Source organism: Amblyomma maculatum, chromosome 6 (assembly GCF_055883805.1).
Source record: "Amblyomma maculatum isolate TAMU_Amacu chromosome 6, ASM5588380v1, whole genome shotgun sequence".
NCBI lineage: Eukaryota > Metazoa > Arthropoda > Arachnida > Ixodida > Ixodidae > Amblyomma > Amblyomma maculatum.
Window position 1 is genome coordinate 154,855,559 of NC_139349.1, and position 19,537 is coordinate 154,875,095.

At 44.9% G+C, this 19,537-nt stretch overlaps 1 protein-coding gene across 1 annotated transcript in view; it reads left to right on the top strand.

The window, feature by feature from the left end:
- Positions 1–19,537, top strand: part of LOC146187109 (uncharacterized) — a 63,347-nt gene that overhangs the window by 16,900 nt on the left and 26,910 nt on the right. Inside the window, exons 2-3 of the mRNA XM_084608181.1 lie at positions 1,535–1,611; positions 15,070–15,257. Of these exons, the coding sequence (XP_084464307.1) occupies positions 1,535–1,611; positions 15,070–15,257 (265 nt within the window). The remainder of the gene's footprint in view (positions 1–1,534; positions 1,612–15,069; positions 15,258–19,537) is intronic.

Sequence of the window (19,537 nt, forward strand, 5' to 3'; positions counted from 1 at the left end):
TTCCCCACGAAATGCCGCCCCATAAGTGGAGCGCCTGCAGCAGTTCACCGACACTGTCTCCCCCCTGTCTCCCCCCCCCCCCCCCCTGTGGAAAGATGTTACGGCGTGCGCCGAGGAGCGCTGCGCCAGAAAAAGAAGAGGCGCGAGACGAGCGCGAGACGAGCTCGCGGCGCCAGCGGGAGGGTTAGAGAACAAAAGAAGAGCGCCGGGGCAAGTGGTGTTTGCCTGGTGTCCTCCGTTCTTCTGTGTCTATCTCTAGGCGGGCACAGCGTTCCACAACAATATATATATAGCGATAAAATGGGTTAACGCACGCTTCAAAACATGACGTGTATAACGTTTAGGCTAGGACCAGCCTTCATCAGAATGGTACAAGATATTCTCAAGCATGTGTATATAAGGGTAGGTAGGAAAGAGTGATCGTTTTAGACGATGAACACAAACAGTGACAGGAGAAAAAAAAGGCGGGAGAAAAGAAAAGAGAAAAAATACAAAAGCCGTCCCACACACTTTAAAATAAATATGCAAAAATACGTGCCCACCTTGCGCGTGAAGAGTCACGAGAACAGTGTACCTTCTCTAGACGTTGTCGAGAACAAGTCACAAGTTTGCACACGCACAATCGCACAATTTCGCCTTCGATGAGGTCTCCGAAACCACACCTGTAGTATTGTCACAGTACCGGGCGGAGTTTGGGTGCGATCGGAATGTGGATGGGCTTCACTAGCCCTGAAACGGAATACGCACGCCCAATAGTATGAAGAATTAGGCGCGGAGTGAGACTGCCTTCTGTTTTGTGAAATATTAGTGCACCCATCTGACGTGCATCGGGTGTGTGGCAGGTGGGAAGGTCCCATCAACGTCACAGTACCGCGTGTGATCAGAGCACGTGGTGTTATAAACTACTGCGTAACATGCTTGCGAAACTGACGCGAAAGATGGAAAAGTCATATCAAAAGCAGAATGAATATTTAAGAGTGCGAACAGAGTTTTATGTGAAGGAAATGAGTCGTATTGCAATCAAAATCGAAGAGAAAGAACTATAAAAATAAAGACAAATAATGTTCTCTATGGCGCACGACAAAATGGAGGCATACTGCTAAATAATGATTCAATATCAGGTTATTGTTTAGGTAAACAGCTATGTTTTCCTGTGTTTTCCTTTAGTCCTTGTCATTACTCTCTCGTTGTTGTCCTCCGTCGCAGCGCTCGTAATTTGCAATCATGTACCAACTAGCTCAACTTTCCGTATTACTCCTTTAGTACAAAACACTGTGGTCCAGAGCAAGCTGTCCTGAAATTTTAGACAAGGTATGATTCTCGCATTTCTTTCGCGTGCAATTGCTCTCTCTCTCTCTCCTATGCAAGAGGAGCCTGCGAAGAGAACCATTAAAATCACCTCATGCCATTAAAAACGATGATTAGGTGTCCTTCAATCTTTTCTCATGTATTGTCGTTGATATGGGAAGTTTTGAACGCTTGCATTGTGATGAATTGCTGAAATCTTAATTGAATGGTGTTATCACGCTTGCAGGTGGTATGCGGCGCGGGCGGTCGAGATGCCACATCACGGCTGCTCTGCTAGCACTGGCTATCTTATCCTTGGAACAGGTACTCCCAGTTGGTTTGTTGGCCCACTAAGGAAAACATGTGTTGAATTTCATGTAAAGGCTGTTTCACCCTTAGGGGCAGTCTGGGTGCACATTGCGCTTTGCTTTCATGGCCGCTTCCACCGAAGGACTGTAAGAATGAATTGTCCCAGGCACATGCGCGGCAAGAGCAGTCGATGGTCCGTGTTGCGCATAACCGTTTTCGGGCCACCCGTGGCAGCGCAGATTACCTCTATGTGTGAAACAGCCTGTACAATTCAAAACAATCGTCTCATCAATGCTTCAAGTTAGTTCTGGAGGGTACGATGAAAAAAGTACTCGTCGATCATTCTATGGGCCTATTTTCTTCGCCTTGCATTCACGTGTTGGCGCGAACGTCTTCATAACTTGAAGCCGTTTCTAGCAGCGGCTCCCTTGAAATGTGAACAACAGAGGGAGCATAGAGCGTTACGTTGTCTGGGAGCAAGGTTAACCTTACCGGCAGCATTATGAATTGCGTATATAAGTTTCACAAGGAAAGAGAATTTGAAACGGGCAGTTTTACTGCTTGCGATACGCACACATGGGGTGTTTTCACATAGTGGTGCACACGAAAGTTGTGCCAAATCTTGAACAGAAAGCAATCGCATATGAGAAAAAGGACATCATGTGCACTTGAGGTATGCGCAGCAAGTCCTGCGGGGATTGGGGAGAGGAGCAAAATTCAGTTGGGGGTTGTCTTCGTTGAAGTGATTGTGTTGCCCTGTTGCCGCAACCCTTGAGTAAGTCGCTGCCAGGGGCGCAGCCAGGGAGATGTTTCGTTGTCAGAACAACACCCTCCCCCCCTTCCCTAAAATTTTCTGAGCGCTAGCGGTCTCCCTTCTTCCCGTCCCCCCTCTTTGCGGTCTTTTTGTTTTTTCTCCCATATCTTTTTTTTTTCTGCCGGTGGTGTATATAACACCCCCGAGGAATACTTCTGGCTACTTCACTGGTCATAACGCCGTCTATCTGGAGTGTCCTCAAGGTGCACGCTGTTCGCGTAGTTTCTCTAGGTATCGATACCATTTTATCTCGCATTCTCGACGTATTAAAACTGAGATCTTCCATTATTAATGGTGGATTTATGGAAAATTTAGCGTTAAATATGATGGTGAACTCCGTCTGATTATTTCTAATCTTTCAATTTTAAGGATGGAACAGGCAGCGACGCCAACTGGTTACCATGCTATTCCTGCTCAGTTATTCTATCCTGGAATTGCAACAGTCTGCCTAGTCGCATGCAGAATTGAAGCCTATCGGGTTGTGCTTTGATCTTGGCCGCGATCAGCTTTCGCTCCCTTGTTCCACGGTGCCAATGTTGTAGAACACAAACAGCTTTTAAGGCAAGAATTGAACAGTAACATCCTCACTTCTCAGCGTACAGGTATACTGAAGGTTTGGTTTTAGCGGGTTTAACGATCCAAAACAAGGGGCGCTCGCGATGCTTAAAACAGCTATAGGGATGTTATGCATTCATGTCGAGGCTTCAACGAGTGTATCAAGCCGCGCGACCAGTGCCGGCCACATGCTCGGGCTTTCTCCTCGGCCGCCGGATTACAATGCAAGGTCCTGTGGACCACCACGTGGATGCAAAAGCTCTAGTAAATGAACTTACGGGCTACATTTGGCCGGAAAAATATTTGTTCTTCACGTGTGATAGCGATCTGGTATATACCATATGCCATAAAAGCTTGCATTACGCACGTTTAGGAGATAGCATGGTAATTTGACGAAATATAGCGATTGTGTCTTTTGAACTTTTGATTTATTTACTAATAAATTGAGAACATTAAACTTTAGTTAACCAAGAGACTGCTGATAACTAACAGAGATGAACTTAATATGATCACAGCCTGGCTAGTTATGCAAGAAAGAAATGGTGGGCGCGACGTTTAGAGACAGGAAGCGTGCCGAGTGGGTCAGAGAACAACTTCGCGTTAATGACATTATAGGCGAAACCAAGGCGAAATAGGCTTCTGCGCGATGTGCAATAGGAAGGTAAATGATAACTGATGATCGCAGCGGGTAAGAACTGGATTCCAAACATTTGTGGGTGGGCCTCAAGCAAACTACTGTATATTGTTCTATAGTGTATATATTTCTTTTTTATCTTTACCTACCCTTTCCTTTCTCCCTATCGCTCACCTCTTTGATTTCCTCTACCCCTTCCTCGCTATCCATTTATTTCCGCCGCCCCAGTTCAGGTGAATCAGATATCAGATAGCAGATACCGGGGCTGGCAAACATATTTTCATTTCTTTTGTATATAAATAAAATAACCACTACCAAGGGATGGCAGGCGTAGCAGAAGGCAGCATACGTATAGGTTTCTGGATGAAGTAAGCAACCTTAAGTCGCATCTAGCAGAGGACAGGTTTTGTCGGAAGGTTGTAGTACAAGTATTGTTCTACAGTTTGCGTAGCCACACTGATGATGGTGGAGCTCGCGTACCAGTTGTAACGCTCCATTTTGAATTACTCTCACCTTCTCTCCTGTTCTTAGGTAAAATGGTCGATGTCCACAGTTTCTAACACATCGCCTAAATATATTATGAGGTCAGAGGACCAAACATTCGTAGCATGTATAAGTATTTGCAACAACCTGCACATTTCGAGGCAGGTTACAATCCGGAAGGAGGGATAGCAGCGTGGAACTTCTGCATACTGGCATATGAGTACCCTGCCAAACCACCTGTTTGCCGCAAGGGTCAAGCCCATGCATACTCTCGGATACCTGGGCTGCCGTGCTGCGAGCACGTTTTCTTCGTATTCTCTGGGTGTCAACGGCAAACAATCACAGCAATAAGATAATTATCTGCTCGAGCAGTTGGGCGTTTTTTAAAAACCACCCAAAAACGTAATACAAGCGCTTGCTGTCTTCACCACTATGCAGCAAATAGAAAACTAGCCCTTCGACTAATTCCTGAAAGTTTTGAGGAGGCAAGAAAGTTGGAACTTTCGAGAACATAACAAAATATTTAGTGGTTGAGGGACCGCCGCCTTAAACTCCTAAGCGAAATTAAAGCTTTCAGAACAGCCGAGATTCTTAAGAAGCGCGTAAAAGAGCTCTAAGAGTCGAAGGTTTCGTGGAAGCGATCCAAAAGCATAAAAGCCGGAACACGTCAAAACCAGCTGCCTCGAGCATTCTACATTTCATCTCACAGCTGAAACAGAAACATGAATGTAGGCGATGTAGAACAAAAAAGAAGTCAAACATTCATTCACCCCGCCCCTGCTCTCATTTTTTTATGCATGCTACATATTCGGGGACTTCTGTTTGATGTCTAGACGAAGCAGCTGCCCTAGTAAGAGAACTTGACTCCTGTAAGGTCATTAGCAGCGGTATGGGCAACAAGAATATTTACTGGCGTCTCAACCAACTTAACGTAAAGAATGATTTGAAACAATTTGATTGAATGCTCACAGCACATCCTTGCAGTCAGCTGGAACCGGCAATTGCGTAAAAATGAAGTTCATATGTGAAATCGGGAAATTACAATCACAGCATGACATGAACGCTACGCACTCACGGTTGAATTTCCCAGCAGGCAGTAGTGAAAAGCCGCTTGCCTCAACTTTCCTCATCTTGACACACACACTCACAGCACTGCCTGCTCTGAGAAACTATGCAAGCCATGCATCGCGTTCATGATTACTACAGCAATTGGGGAACGGGTGGAACTAGCACATTTTCTCAAATATCTCCCCGCACTAATATCAGTGGGAGAATCACTGGCCTAGCTTCTGCTTGGTAGGATTTTGGTAGGCTCTTTCTGACTGCCCCGAGTGGCAGAAAAACAACCTTTCAAATCCGCTCTCACTATTCAGCGTGACAGAAGCAACAACACAAGCATGGTGACGTGCACACAAGAAATCTTCCTCTGGTTATTCTTGGTCGATCAGTGCCGTTCCTCAATGAATGGAGCTTGCCCAATCGACTCTAGTAAACGTTGTCTGATAGCTTTGAAAGCAATCTCTCAAATATGTCAGCGGAGGCATATTCAAAAGAAATGGAGTATATCTGCGACCACCCACAGCGTAACATCCTGCTGCTGAGATTTCTCCACGAGACTACGAGATAATATCGACCCAAACCCTCCACAACCCAGCAGAGACTATCCATCCTCATGTTGCCCCCGCTCCCCCTTTCGACCACAGTAAGGAGTTTCTCACCCGCCTCACTCACTCATCGAGAAGCCTCCCAATAACCACAAAGCAGTGACTTCAGATAACCGGGACATACCGTTTACAAGTTTTGAAGTTTTTAGTATAGTAAGGTGTGTTATGTACACGCACAGCACCAATGTTCCTCTCTTCTGGTAGTGTTTTCTATTTATAGCTTGTTTACGCAAAAACGTTTCGTAGCCAGTACAGAATACGTACCAGGCCCCAACGAAGCCTTTTTTCAATATAGGCCTCAGTTCTTTTACAAGTTCTCAAATTGGCTCCCCTTTGTTTGTAGTTCGTCTTGCAGCGCCTAAGCAAAACAAACAACGCTACTCTTCTGCCCACGTTTGCCGCACCTGTGGGCACTACAGCTTGTATCACAATAAAGCTCCTAAACTATGACTAAATGAAATCCGAACGTCGCTGGACATTCGAGAAAAGTTTTCAGGATGACTTTTACGGCCTCCTCTTTTTAGATGTAACTAGCGAATAGTAGCGATACATGTAGCTAATAGGCAGTGACCAAGTAGACAATGACTAGACTTGAAGAGTCATCACACGTTCTAACAAGTGATCATGATTATGCCTCTTTAAAGTAGTGCGTTTACGAACACGTGAAGAGTTCAGGGCGCAACACCTTCATTTTCCGGAACACCCCTTATACGCGAGCCGTAGGGGCAATCTCAGCATGTCAGAGAAGCACTGAGCAACATAGTGACCCCCTTACGACGCAGCAGTAGTCGAACGCGCTCGTCGCAGCAATCATTATTTGCCCAGAAAGTGTCGCCTACTTGTTAAGTTTGCCAGCCCCAGAATTACTGATAAAGTAATGTACAACTAATTCCAGACAGCATACATGGATTGAGGCTTTTTTTATTACTCAAAATGTGTACTAAGTAATGAATCAAACTCGTACCACAGTGCAGTGCAGACCGATGTGCGCATCACGTGTCCCTCCTCAGTCTTCCGCCTTTCTTAACCCTACGTTAACGACTTCATGAATACAGAATAATTACGGACGTTACAGATCACCCTGTTGTGTTTCCTCTGACACTCACTTATTTGCACATGATTGAGTATTCTCCCCTGAAATAATGTGACACAGACATATCTGCTCTTCAAGCTGACCAGAAACATATATTTTCTCGGTGCCATTCGTGCTAATAGAATGAAATAAATGTAAATTTCTGCATATGCTCACAACTTCTAAGCAGCTGCCTTTTTACTGACGCCATGCTCTCTCCATTGATCTTGTGTCTTGTTGCTTATATCTCGGTACGCATACTTCCAGCAATCGCCTCTCGACTCTGCCCGATTGAACAATTAAATATTAGTAAGAAGCTTAAGCTCCGCCTTAAGAGAAGACGCGAGAGTGCCTATAATACTGCCTTTCTATTCGGCGAGTTTTTTGTATTTAGAGACTGGCACAGAGTTTGACAAAGTGCTAAGCGGCTTGAGCTGGCTTGTTTTTTGACGAATTGAAGGTCAAGTATCTATCTCGCTTCTCAGTGGACACTCACACAATGAAATACTTACAATTGACGGTACATACGGCATCGCTTCCAATCTATATCGCATTCTTATTTGTTTGTGTTTTTTAAAGTCCCAAACCGACTCAGGCTATGCGAGACGCCGTAGTGAAGGGCTCTAGAAATTTCGACCACCTGAGGTTCTTCAACGTGCACTGACATCGCACAGCACATGGGCGCCCTGCTTTTCGTCTGCATCGAAAGCTGCCGTCGTGGCCGGGATTCGATCCTGCATCCTTGAGCAGAGTATAGCTGAGCGCCCTAACCACTGCAGCACTACGACAGGGCTTATTGCAAACTAACCTGCAATCTGGCTAGCAAACAGATGCTAAGTGGGAAGCGAACTGGTATGAAATCACTGTTGACGCTGTCGAAAGAACATCTGCACCGCAGTTATGCTAAAACACGTGCGTATACTTTTTTCGACACGTTTTTCTTAATTGTGAGTTTCGGCGATGGCAACAGAGCCGCTTTTTGGACCGTACGAGCAGTAAACTCTATCGCATAATAATGCTAATAGCATGCTGGGATATCTCAAGCTAACGCCTCATAGAACCCTCGTCACTAAAATTACTTTTGTGTATATCACTAGTACGATCAAACCTTGAATATGATGCCCCGCTTTCGTCCTTGTTTTAGTCTAAGCTTTTGAGCTAACTTCACCTAAATGTCTGAATCCCTTTCAGCAATGTCCTATGTACCTCCTAAAATGGCAGGAAAATAACGGCGCTCTATTTTATTCTTCCTGATTAAACCCGCAACATAAGCATTTCTACAATGAAATAGAGCCAGGCCTGCAGTCCAGCGCATTTCGCAGTAAAACCATTGGACAAGCACATGTGTACAAGATATTGTCACGTGCTGGTGACAAGGCCGAAAGTAGCAACGAAGAGACTGGCATTGTGCTCTTTATTGGGCTCACTTAGGCCCGCCAAAGAACTAAGCAATTCGGCAGCGGTATAGACAGTGAGAGTGCTGGTGGTCGTTGATATACAAATGCCCGCAGCATTCCGCATCACTCAATTTAAAGCCAGCTGACAAACATCTAAACACGCAGAAGATGACTGGAACAACATGAAACAATATGGAAAAAGGCGCGAGTGGCTGGAGTTATTCGGGATACATCACGGTGCGTCTTGCGGGATAAAGAAGGAAGAAAACAAAGAAACTGCACGGGCCTGCTTCTGGCTCCGTTCCTGAGCCACCTCCGCTGCCTCGTGCGGACAGAAGAGAAAATATAAAAGAAAGAAAAAAGAGGAAGAGAGAAACACGCGCGTTGAAGCGGCCGTCATCCGCCACCAAAGCGGTGGCGGGTGCATTGACGGCGTGCAACAGGTACAGTCACCAGTAGCAAGCTTGCCCACCCTCAAACGGCGGGGACCTACCAGTCTCAGCCCCGTAGGGCCAGGAGCAACCACCCTCCCGGGGCCTCCTCTCGGTTACATTGGGCATAAATAAACAAATAGCACGAAATCTTTCTGTGCCGTACACGCAAAGCGATAAGGCCGCAAGCCAGCGGGTATACCACCAGCAGCAATTAAAAGTAACAAGTGTTCGCGGCAATATTACATTATTGTCTCTTCAGTACGAACTGTCTTATAACGCTGTGGACAGGTCCAGATAATTCAGCCGAAGGGTCTCGCACGCCTGCAAACCGATGATTTCTTGCAGACAATTAAGAAACGTTTTGTGAAAGGGCTGCTATTTAGCGCTACCTCTCAGTGTATACATGATTCCATGATGATTCATTATTTCCAGGTACTTGATTTCACTCCCACCGCAGGATCGCAACGTTGCACTGTTGGGCTTCAGCGGTGGCTTTAGATGCTTCTTGTACAGATTAACCAGTGTGAACGTTGAAGTCCATGAACATTCCTCCGACGTTTCGGTCGCAAGGGGGACCAACCAGCCAGACTTCACTTTTACGGTCTAGTCCGGCTGACTGATCACCTTGCTGACGAAGTGTATTTCAAGATCACCTACTATAATTCTCCAACTTGAGTTTTCGTTCCTCAGTATGCGGAAATGGTATTCGTTTCTGCATGCCCGACCTGTCTTTCAGAACATTGGGTATTCTTGTGGGACATGTTGTGGTGCATGGGTCCTTTCCCACTATCGGCATTCGTAACACGCTTTTTGCTCTGTATTCTAATTGTCTCTTTTGGCGCGCGCTGTAAATTATCACTGTTATTTTGTTCTTGCAGCCAAGCTTCCAGTTGCGCTGTTGCTGCTTCAGCTGTCTTGCACAGTTCCTTTGCTTTCGGCAGCGTTAGCTGGTGGTCATCTGGAAGCTTCTCTTGTCCTTGCATTATGCGTGTCAAAAACAATCAGGTCTCTGATCGCTAACTCAGCTAGATCGGCTAAATTTCACGAACATGCCTTTGCCTTCAAATATATATTATGAAATATTTAAAACGAACACCCTTCTCTTGCATTTGCTGCCGAAACAGGGAGTGCTAATGTGCCCTGTCCACTTGTGAAGTAGAGTACCGTAAAGTACCAAGCAAGCGCACACCTAAAATTTGTGGCTAATCACGAAATGAGGGGGGGTGGGCTTGCAAGGTAAGGGACAACTCAGAACGGGCCCACGGGGTGGCCTTTACTTGGTCCGACAACCGGTCATGAAGTTCAAGATGACAGCGATTGGAGCGGGAGCTCGGTACCGCGTAAGCACAGAAAATGCGAGGCCGGAAATTCGAACATTCTATTAGAAGAGATGAAAAATGAGCGATTAAATCGCGGCTACCCTTCGTCGCTGAAAGAATAAAGTTCAAGTTTATGAAGCACGGATAATAATATTACCTACATAATCAGTTCAGTTCAGTCGTTCAGTCGTGTCCGACTCTTCGTGACCCTATGGACGATGTCACGCCACGCTTTCCGGTCTCTCACTATCTTCCTAACATCACATAACGTCATCTGCAGTGCCTCGAGGATGCCATCTAACCATCGCGTTCGCTGCCTACCCCTTCTCCGGCGACTCTCAACCTTTCCCAACATCAAATCTTTCTCCAGCGACTCCTCTCCTACATAATAAATAACTACAAAAGGTGGCCCCATAATTAAAATACTGTATTATGACCTCCTGAACTAACTAGAACAAGTTATGAAAGACAGCAGTGGTAATAGCAATTGTACAAAATAAAAACGTAGTATAGTAGTCATTTAACTTACTAAGGTTACTTCTGTTTAAGGTTACTTCATCTTAGGCAGAAGTAATCTTAGACCGTCAAATGACTCTTCCGAGTCTGAACAAAACATGATGCCGGCGCACTAGTCGGCAAGGGCTCTCGGATACGGATGGTGATCCCGCTTCCTCTAGGCGTTGATAGAGAGCTCCTTCCTCGCAACATGGGAAACAGCCGCTGTCGGACACGGGACGTAATCGCTTGAGAAGAAGGTTACTTTTCATGATCATGTGGATGGAAATCCTTTCGCAGTTCATTTCATATCCCTATTATGCTGTCGCTTTCTTTGAGGACAGAAGGCATTACATGAACGGTGCGAGGGAGATATTAAAGTGGGAATAGAAATAAAAGAAGGAAAAAACATAAGCGAAACGCAGAACGGAAAAGTTCTAAAACTAGAACACAAAGAACTAAAGTAAGTGGTAAAGGTTTCATTCAATAAACCTAGGTCAGGAATGGACATGTGCACATTTTATATCTAATTCTCCATAAGGCTTGCAAACGTCTTCTGTCACACTGAACGTTTTTACAAAGCGGCTAAGAATTGTGTTGATGCACAAATAAAGCTTATTTTGCTTCTGCTCTTTCGCATTGCCCTTCTCATTTTGTAGCGGGTATGCAATCCAGGACATGCCGTATCTTGAACACAGAGCATCTCGTTTGTTAGCGACTCAAGCAGGCGCTGTTTGCAAACATTTTAAGAAAACGTCTCATATTGTAAAGATTCGCTTTTCCGCTTCCTCTCGTTTTGTATGCTCGGTATTGAGGGGAAAGTACAATGAATAATACAGACCGGTCACATTCAAATTTTGTACAAGTAGAGTCGCAGACCGAAGTACATCGACAACACTTTTGAGCTCAAAGCGTAGGGTATAGAGTGTTGAAAGCTTATGACAGTAATATTTCCTTCCGCCCTTGGAGAAACATTAGGCAATAAAGTTTTTATTTCCATTTCCTAAGTCGAGAGCAGGGCTGAAACGAAGACATGTCCATATTTGTTCCGTACGTGACAACAAGCTAATATCCCATCCCTCTAAACTTCAATTTCTTGAACCTTGAACCATCTGTCAGGTGTAGAGGAATGCAGAATAATATTTGCCCTTAATTCTATAGCGTGCTCATTTTGCTACTCGATGCCACATATTATTTATGCATATTTAACGTTGCAGTGTAAGCTTGACTAGAGGCATAATCTCTTAGCCGCCTTTCAACTCTAGGCTCATTTTGCAGTAAGAAATTGAAATGACTAAGCTCACCTGTAAACAACCCATGAAGTGGTCCCAGCTGGACTTCTTTCGAATTGCTGATGTGGCTTGTGCACTGGGAACATGTGCAGCGAATTGAGCTCCCTCTCCCAAGAATGACCATGTAAGTTGATTGCCCACATTCTTTATTGGTGGCCGCCTATTGTTCTCCTGCGCAGGTCAGGTCTCATGACTCAGCCAACGAAGTTCACCCACGTGCAAGGAATCATACACAGAGCGGTAAGCCCTGTTTTTTTTTTTGTAATATCTTAAGGGGGGCCTGTATCGAGATCATGTACCACTCCTCGTGAGATACTCTTAGGCTCCGCGACAAAAGTATTACTTCGTAAAAATAACTGTCAACGTATTCCTGATTTTTATTTTTCCGAATCGGGCATGAAATGTACAGGTAAATCTCTCGCAATCAAACGTTTCCTAGTTCGGCTGATCATTTCTGCGAAAAACACTCGATGGAAAAAAAAAGAAAAAAACATGAAGGCTACGTCGACTCTGATCATCGACGGTCGCCGGCATTTGGGTGTTGGTGTCGGCTGAGTTTGATGATGAAGTCCATTGGATCAGGCATCACATCCTGGATATCAGCAAACCTGTTTTTCGGTCTGTTGTAGAGTCATCAGACATTACGACGTAGCTGTCGCGTTTCTCGTCTTCTAAGCGCAACTTTAACATCTTGTCGTGGACCCTCTCAAATGCGGTGGCCGTTTTGGGGTTTTCTGTCAGTCTTCAGTATATGGAGAGACTGGTCGTCATTAGAGGAACTGTCTGCATACGCCATTGGTCTGCGATTTCAAAGCGTCAGTCTTCAGTCAGGCACCAGGGAGCACTATTCCTTTGTTCAGATCATATAACGCCTTGTTTTGGGGATCGTCTCCAAGTGCTACCCAACCGGAAAAGCTTGATAGTTTTACGTTGCTACAACCAAATTTCTGTGCGGATTTTGAAAGTTAACCTGTAGTGAGAACAAATATTTCTGTAGTAGCATTAAAATTTTGTATTTTCACAACATAAACGTAATGCAGAACTACATACTACGCAAAAGTACCGCAGAAGCAAATACAGAAAAGTACTACAGAACATCGGAAACTTCTGATATCACGACAGAACTACAGCATATTTTATCCTATTTTTGACACGGTTGTGTGTTTTTTTCTCGACTCAGTAGGCTTACCACAGCGGCGCCCGCATCAAAAAATGACACCAAATTTTGAGGCCTCTGACCATTACGCCAAATTTTTGGGTGTCATGGAAGTGGGGCTATTTTGCAGCACAACGGGTTTCCTTTCTTTTCACTTTGAGCAAGCAATCGACGTGGTCTGAACGTTTACTTTCCAGGATATAGTGTAAAGCCTTTCAGATGCAGGGAAAAAAAAACTAATTGACGGTTGTCTGGTATTTTTAAAGAGTCTCCAACAACACGACGAAAGTAGACATGAGGGCTCCTATTATTACTGTACCTTGTTCCCTGGGAGAACATCTTAGTTTAGAATCTTCTTAACCTAGAACCACAACAATCGCGTGCTCAAAGCTACGCCAAAACCTGTGGCAATATTCAAGTCACAATTCTAATTCATTTTTTTCGTCATATTTGTGTTGTAAAATTTAAACATCTGCCCTTTTCTTTCGTATACATGCATGTAAAGAATTCAGGTGTTCAACTGTGCATTACTGTATATATCGATCACTTCTTGTCACTACATCACCTGTCCGTGCCCATTTCTTTTTCTTGATTTCGATTAGACTCTCTAGGCTTCTGTGAAGAAGAAATCGTGTAATTATCGGCTTCAGGTGGTTTCTAATGACGATAACCACACACCACACTATGCCGAAAAAGAGAACGCGTCGATTTCATGAAGGCCGTTTTTCAAGACGAAATCTTGCGTAGAACCCGACTATATTTTTAGGGCGCAGCAGTTTAATTTGCAATGGATACGATATTTTTGGTTTTGATGCATTGCTTGCCTTAAAATGGATGTTTTCATGCGCCTGGCCCTACGGCCCTAAGTAAGGCCTCGAAGTGTTTGTGTATTGAATGAATGGAGAAATTCTTTAAAAAAAATATAGAGGTGTTTATGAGCTACGACACTCCCATATCATTTTGTCGTGTTCATCAAAAATGCATTTCTTGAAGCTGCTTGGGGTGACCTCCGCAGTGCAGGCGCGGAAGCTGTGGCGTCAGTAAACGCTTGGTTGCAAGTACGCAGGAACTCAATCGCGACAGCGAGGAAAGTTTATAGCAATGAAGATGCAGTAATGCGCTGTCAAATGAGGCAGATTTCCTTATTGACAGTAGCGCTCTACCATACAATGTTCTAGCACATAAGTTGTGTCGGCTGCAGACAGCCCACAATTCCACTAGCGGCATCCCATGATATTGGGTCCTCTGGGACCTCTAATAAACAAAGCGCGTCTGCCCCTCGTACTGTCACGATCAATTTTCTGACCAGTCAGCTATGCATTTCCAACGCAGGCCTACTCATCAAAGATTCTCTGGAAGCAAGCCGAGAGATCCTAGTCGAAATGAAGAAGAAAATTAGCTGTGGTTTAGCTTGTGGTTAAACCTGGAGTTACGCAAGAGCTATCTGCATGGCTACGCTTTGTTTCGGCTTGAAAGTAAATACATGGCATTTGCAGTTTGCTCTATGGTTTCGGCTTTATTTATGTCATAAGGGGAATCACTTCACGTATGAGAACCCCTTGCCTCTCGTCGTTGACGATTCTCATTCAGGTGTCGAAGACTTCTATAGTGGTATGACATCATCTCTAGGTCCAACCACCCGGCACACCGCCGTCACTACGTTCGAACGAACCTTCTGCCCTAGCAAATCGCTGTTGTCGTTCTCCTCCTCCAATCACCGAGTTATCTGTCTTCTTCTTCCTCCTCCTCCTTCTCCTCCTCCTCACGGACAGGCACGGAGAGGCGCGGCGAAATGGCGAGACTGTGGCCAATGTAGCTCTCGATACAAAAGAAATGGGCATGGGCAGGGAATATAGTTCGCAGAAATGTTAAGAAATGATCGCTAATGGTAACATTTTGGATTCCAATAGAAGACTAGCGCAACCGGTGGCGGCAGACAGTTAGGTGGCCTGATGAGTTTCAAGAATTTTGTGGGAGGTCAACCGGATGTAGCAACCACTGGACCGTGATTCCGCCTATAGAGAGTATAGTCCGACTGGGTATAATGACAGATACGCAATCTAGTATGATTCAAAGGAAGGAAGCCAGCTGCCCGGTCATTGCATCGCCTGCCCAATTGTTGATTTTACGAGTGTTTCTGAACGAACTGTCGCTGCAGTTGGCGTGGAGGCCGCAGCGTGCACGCGTAACCGGCTGGCGGCCACCCTGCGGCTTCCTCCGGGCTTCAGGGGCCTGGTGTACGCACGGGGCTACCCGCTGCGCTGCCGACAGCTGGGAAACGGCAGGGAGCGGCTCAGGCTCAGTCTGCCCCTGGGCGAGTGCGGCACACGACTCGTCGAGTTGCAGGTATGTGCGCCGCGGCATCGTGTGCCGCGTTCGCTTCCGCACTGTGCAGATGTGTGGCAGGGAGATGACCCTCTCTCAGAGGGCACGGAGAAGCTTACTTCCTAATTTGAAGGGGAACAGTGTTATTTCATATTCTGCTGAAAGGATTACATGCAGTTGCAAGACATAGTACGGGCTTAGACGCAGGACAGCGTTTAACCAAGCTAGTGTTCCTGGCAAACAGTCTATTTCATTTCGCTCAATCCAGTCGCTGCAAGACGTCAGAAGGTCCCCGAAAGCGGGTGAAGCTCGTCCTCGAGCAAGGCAGATGATAGAAGCGCTTCGGGCCTTCCGTATGGGTGGTCATCTTTTACTTCAGGATCAATGATTATGCACTGCCACTTTACAAGTGACGTACCTGACAGCTTTAATAAAAGTCTGGACGAAGAAATGGCGTGAGTGTGCGGAAAAACTTCAGGGTATAATTGTGCTTACATTAGGGCACCGGAAGCCAAATAAGCTGTCTGGAGTATTCGTGACTGGAATGCTTATTTGGTTGTTTATGTTCTTTGCTTCTCGCAGTGCATGTGTGTTTATGGTTTGGGATTTTATATTTCGCTGCTATATACTACAATGGATTTTTGGGTTGTTCAGACCTCTAATAATGCCCGTAAAGGGCTTTTAGGGTATGTGATTAAAAAATTGGAGAATCCACCTGGTGTAGGCGGGCAGCCGACGAGCTCCTTCATGGCGACCCAACGTTTATGGGACTGGAAAACTTTATGAGTTCATAAAAGGAACAGCGGTTTGTAGAAAAACGCGGCGCTACCTGACGCAGAGCGAGAAGACAGGGAAATATCAAGGTGCCTTGTGCTTCTCATTGTTGCGCGGGTCACAAATATCAACACGGAGTCCCAGTTCCATCGCTTGATGCACCCACACCCCCCTGCAAGTTGTTGACAGTACGCTTTGCGCGCTCAACGAAGCTGTCTTTGCGTAGTTACCATGAAACTGGAGCTACCATAGTCGGACTAAAAGAAATAGCATTTCATGTGCGACGCTAGCCTTAAATTGTCGTACATACTGGCTAAAACTTGCGGAACACCGTCACTTAAAAGCTATGACTTCTTTTGTATGAAACGAGGTCTACTGTTTAATCATAGGTTATCAAATAGTCGGCACAGTCGATATTCCTACGGTGTCCGAAACGTCGGAAAGCGGCCAAGCAAAGCAACGATAGTGACTTGAGCGGCTGGATTACGTTTGCGGAAAGGTGGCGCACTTTAGTCTTGAACAATTCTCGCAGCTTACGAACTACTGGTTCGTAGATTTACGCAGATTTTAAGACCTGAAACGCTACGAGTCTCTGCAGCCTTCTTGTAACCAGAAGGTACTCGAAATGTTGAGATGTTACGTGGCTTGCAGCGCAGACGAGTAAAGAGATAAACAGTTGTGAATTCACACTCTGTTTCTCAGGGCTTCTCTACGTTTTCTCATATGTTAGTAGTATTGTCACCCAGTCGAAAAAAACTACAGAAAATTTTCTGATGTTGCGACAGATTTTCTGTGCGGTTTTTGACGGGAAACCTGTTGTGACAACAGAACATTCTGCCGTAACATCAGGAATTTCTGTAGTTACAACAGAAATGTGCTACAGAACTACAGACAACAAAAATATACTACAGAAACACTACAGAACTACAGAAAAGTACTGCAGAACTACAGAAAAGTCTGATGATTACGACAGAACTACAGGATATTTTGTCGTACTTTTGACACAGTTCTGTAGTTTTTTTTCGACTCGGTGCGCTGAAGCCAAGAGTGCCGAGATTCTGGCGCAACGAAAATCCTGAAAGAACCATGAACAAAGAGATAGTTCTTGTCTGTCTTGGACATCGCTCTCCCGTGGGGGCCGCGCCGAGAAAGAGTCGCAATCTGAGGTTGCTGTGTTGCTCTTTCCGGATGACGGGTTAGTGGAAGTGGGTCCGTAATGCGACCCCTCATAAATGGGGACAATGTTTTTCAATTCTGACCCCACCGTGGCGGTGAAGTGGTGAGAGCGCTCGACTTCTTCGTGCAAGGATGCGGGATCGAATACCGTCCGCGGTGGTTGCTTTTCGATGGAGCAGAAAAGCAAGGCGTCCGTGGGCTGTGCGATGTCAATGCTCGATAAAAAAACCCCGGTGGCCGAAATTTCCCGAGATCCTCACTACGGCATCTCTCATAGCCCTAGTCACTTTGGAACATGAAACTCCAGAAACCAAACCAACATTTTCAATTTTATTTCTAAGCGGCATTTCACTGCACAAACAGACACACTGGATTTTATTTATATTTTTAATTCTATTTACAAGACAAACCAGGCAGCCTTTTAACTGAGTCCAACGAACAGGCCTGACCACTAATGTCGCACTCCCGTCTTCCTTTCCTTTCTCTTCCATTATTAGTAAGTTCTGTGATTTTCATTAGTTCTGTCTCATTTTTTCTTTTAAAACAACTTATGGACATAAAACAATGCTTCTCACAAAACATGTTAAAAAAAAACAAAAAAAATCTAGATTTCCTAGTGGTAGCGTGTTAACTCACGAACGAAGGATCCCGGTTTGGATTCTCATTTTAGCGAAATATTTTTATCTTCAGCTAAATTAATTTAGAATCTTGCATGTGAAATAGATGTTTGCGTCTTTGCGACTTTAAAATACCAATTTAAGCATTCAATGGCTATCATTTTGTCACAATAATGCCTGGTCAGGACGAAAACTAGAGATAAAAGATTGCGACATTCCACTCAAAGTTTTATGAAGAAAACATCACAAGATTTTGCTCAGAGTGTCGCAGTGTTTTCTCTCCAGTTTAGGCTACGTTTTAATTAATTTAATGCCTTTGACGTCAGGACCTGTTCACTAAATCTAAACTTTCTTGAGACGCCACAGGCGTGACCTGGTTCTCTGCTAAAGGGGACAATATAAGCTGTCACGTTCAGATAGCGGCGTTCATCACACCGCACATGCCCCGTTGCATTGCGTATAATATCATTCAGGTAGAACATTGGAGGAGCATTACACAAGCTGAACTGCATTACATTGACTTCCGTCAGGTAGTTAAGTATCACTCAACCTGTCTTCTGACGGTCGAAAGGTTCCATTTGGTTTTGCGCGCACTTCGCTGGAGGTAGTAGGCCAAGAAGTAAAACACCAACTGAAGAGAGAAAAAACGCCTTAATAATAATATTAGTAATCATCATCAGTCTGATTACGCCCACTGTAAAGCAAAGGCCGCTAGCTCATATATCCTCCAACTAACCCTCTCCTGTGACCGCTGCTCCCGAAAATCCCGCGAACTTCATAACCTCGCCTGCACAACTAACTTTCTGACTCCCCTGCGACGCTTTCCTCCCCTTGGAATCAAGTCTGTCACCCTTAGAGACCATCAGCTATCCAGGCTTCGTGTTACATGCTCTGTTCAAGCTAATTTCGTGTAGTAGACTTCGAAAAAAGATATCGGTAGCTGGCATTTTTTCCCTGACCCACTTTGTACGCTTCGTGCATCTTATCTAACGTTACACCTATAAATATTTCATTCCATATCTTCCTCCGCTTTCGAAGATTTAAGTTGAACCTTTTCATTAGACACCACATTTTTGCCCTATATAGTGAGGGCCGGACAGGCGCAGATCTTATATACGTTTCTCTTGACGAATACTGGTAAACTGCCGTTCATGATCGTAGGATACTTGCCTAATTCGCTCCATCTGAGTCTTATACTTCCAGTCATTTTCATTTCATGTTCCATGTCTACGGTCACTTCCTGTCTATAATGTACACGCATTGCTTTACCCTTCCAGGGCCTCGTTACGAACTTTCTGTTCCCTTCCGAGGCTGTTCAATATATTTATTTTGGACATTTCAAATTTTGGGATACGCGTTCTGATTTCATTGCCTAGGTATGTCTAGGTGTGCTAGGTTGATTATGTTGTCCGGAAAAACCTGCATGGCTGCTGAGGATTCGACTAACATGAGTTTGTTAGTCGAATCCTCAGCAGCCATGCAGGTATTTCCGGACAACATAATCAACCTTGCACACCTAGACATACCTAAGCAATGAAATCAGAACGCGTATCCTAAAATTTGAAATGTTCAAAATAAATATTTTGAACAGCCTCGGAAGGGAACAGAACTTTCGTAACGAGGCCCTGGAAGGGTAAAGCAATGCGTGTACATTGGACAGGAAGTGACCGTAGACATGGAACATGAAATGAAAATGACTGGAAGTATAAGACTCAGATGGAGAGAATTGGGCAA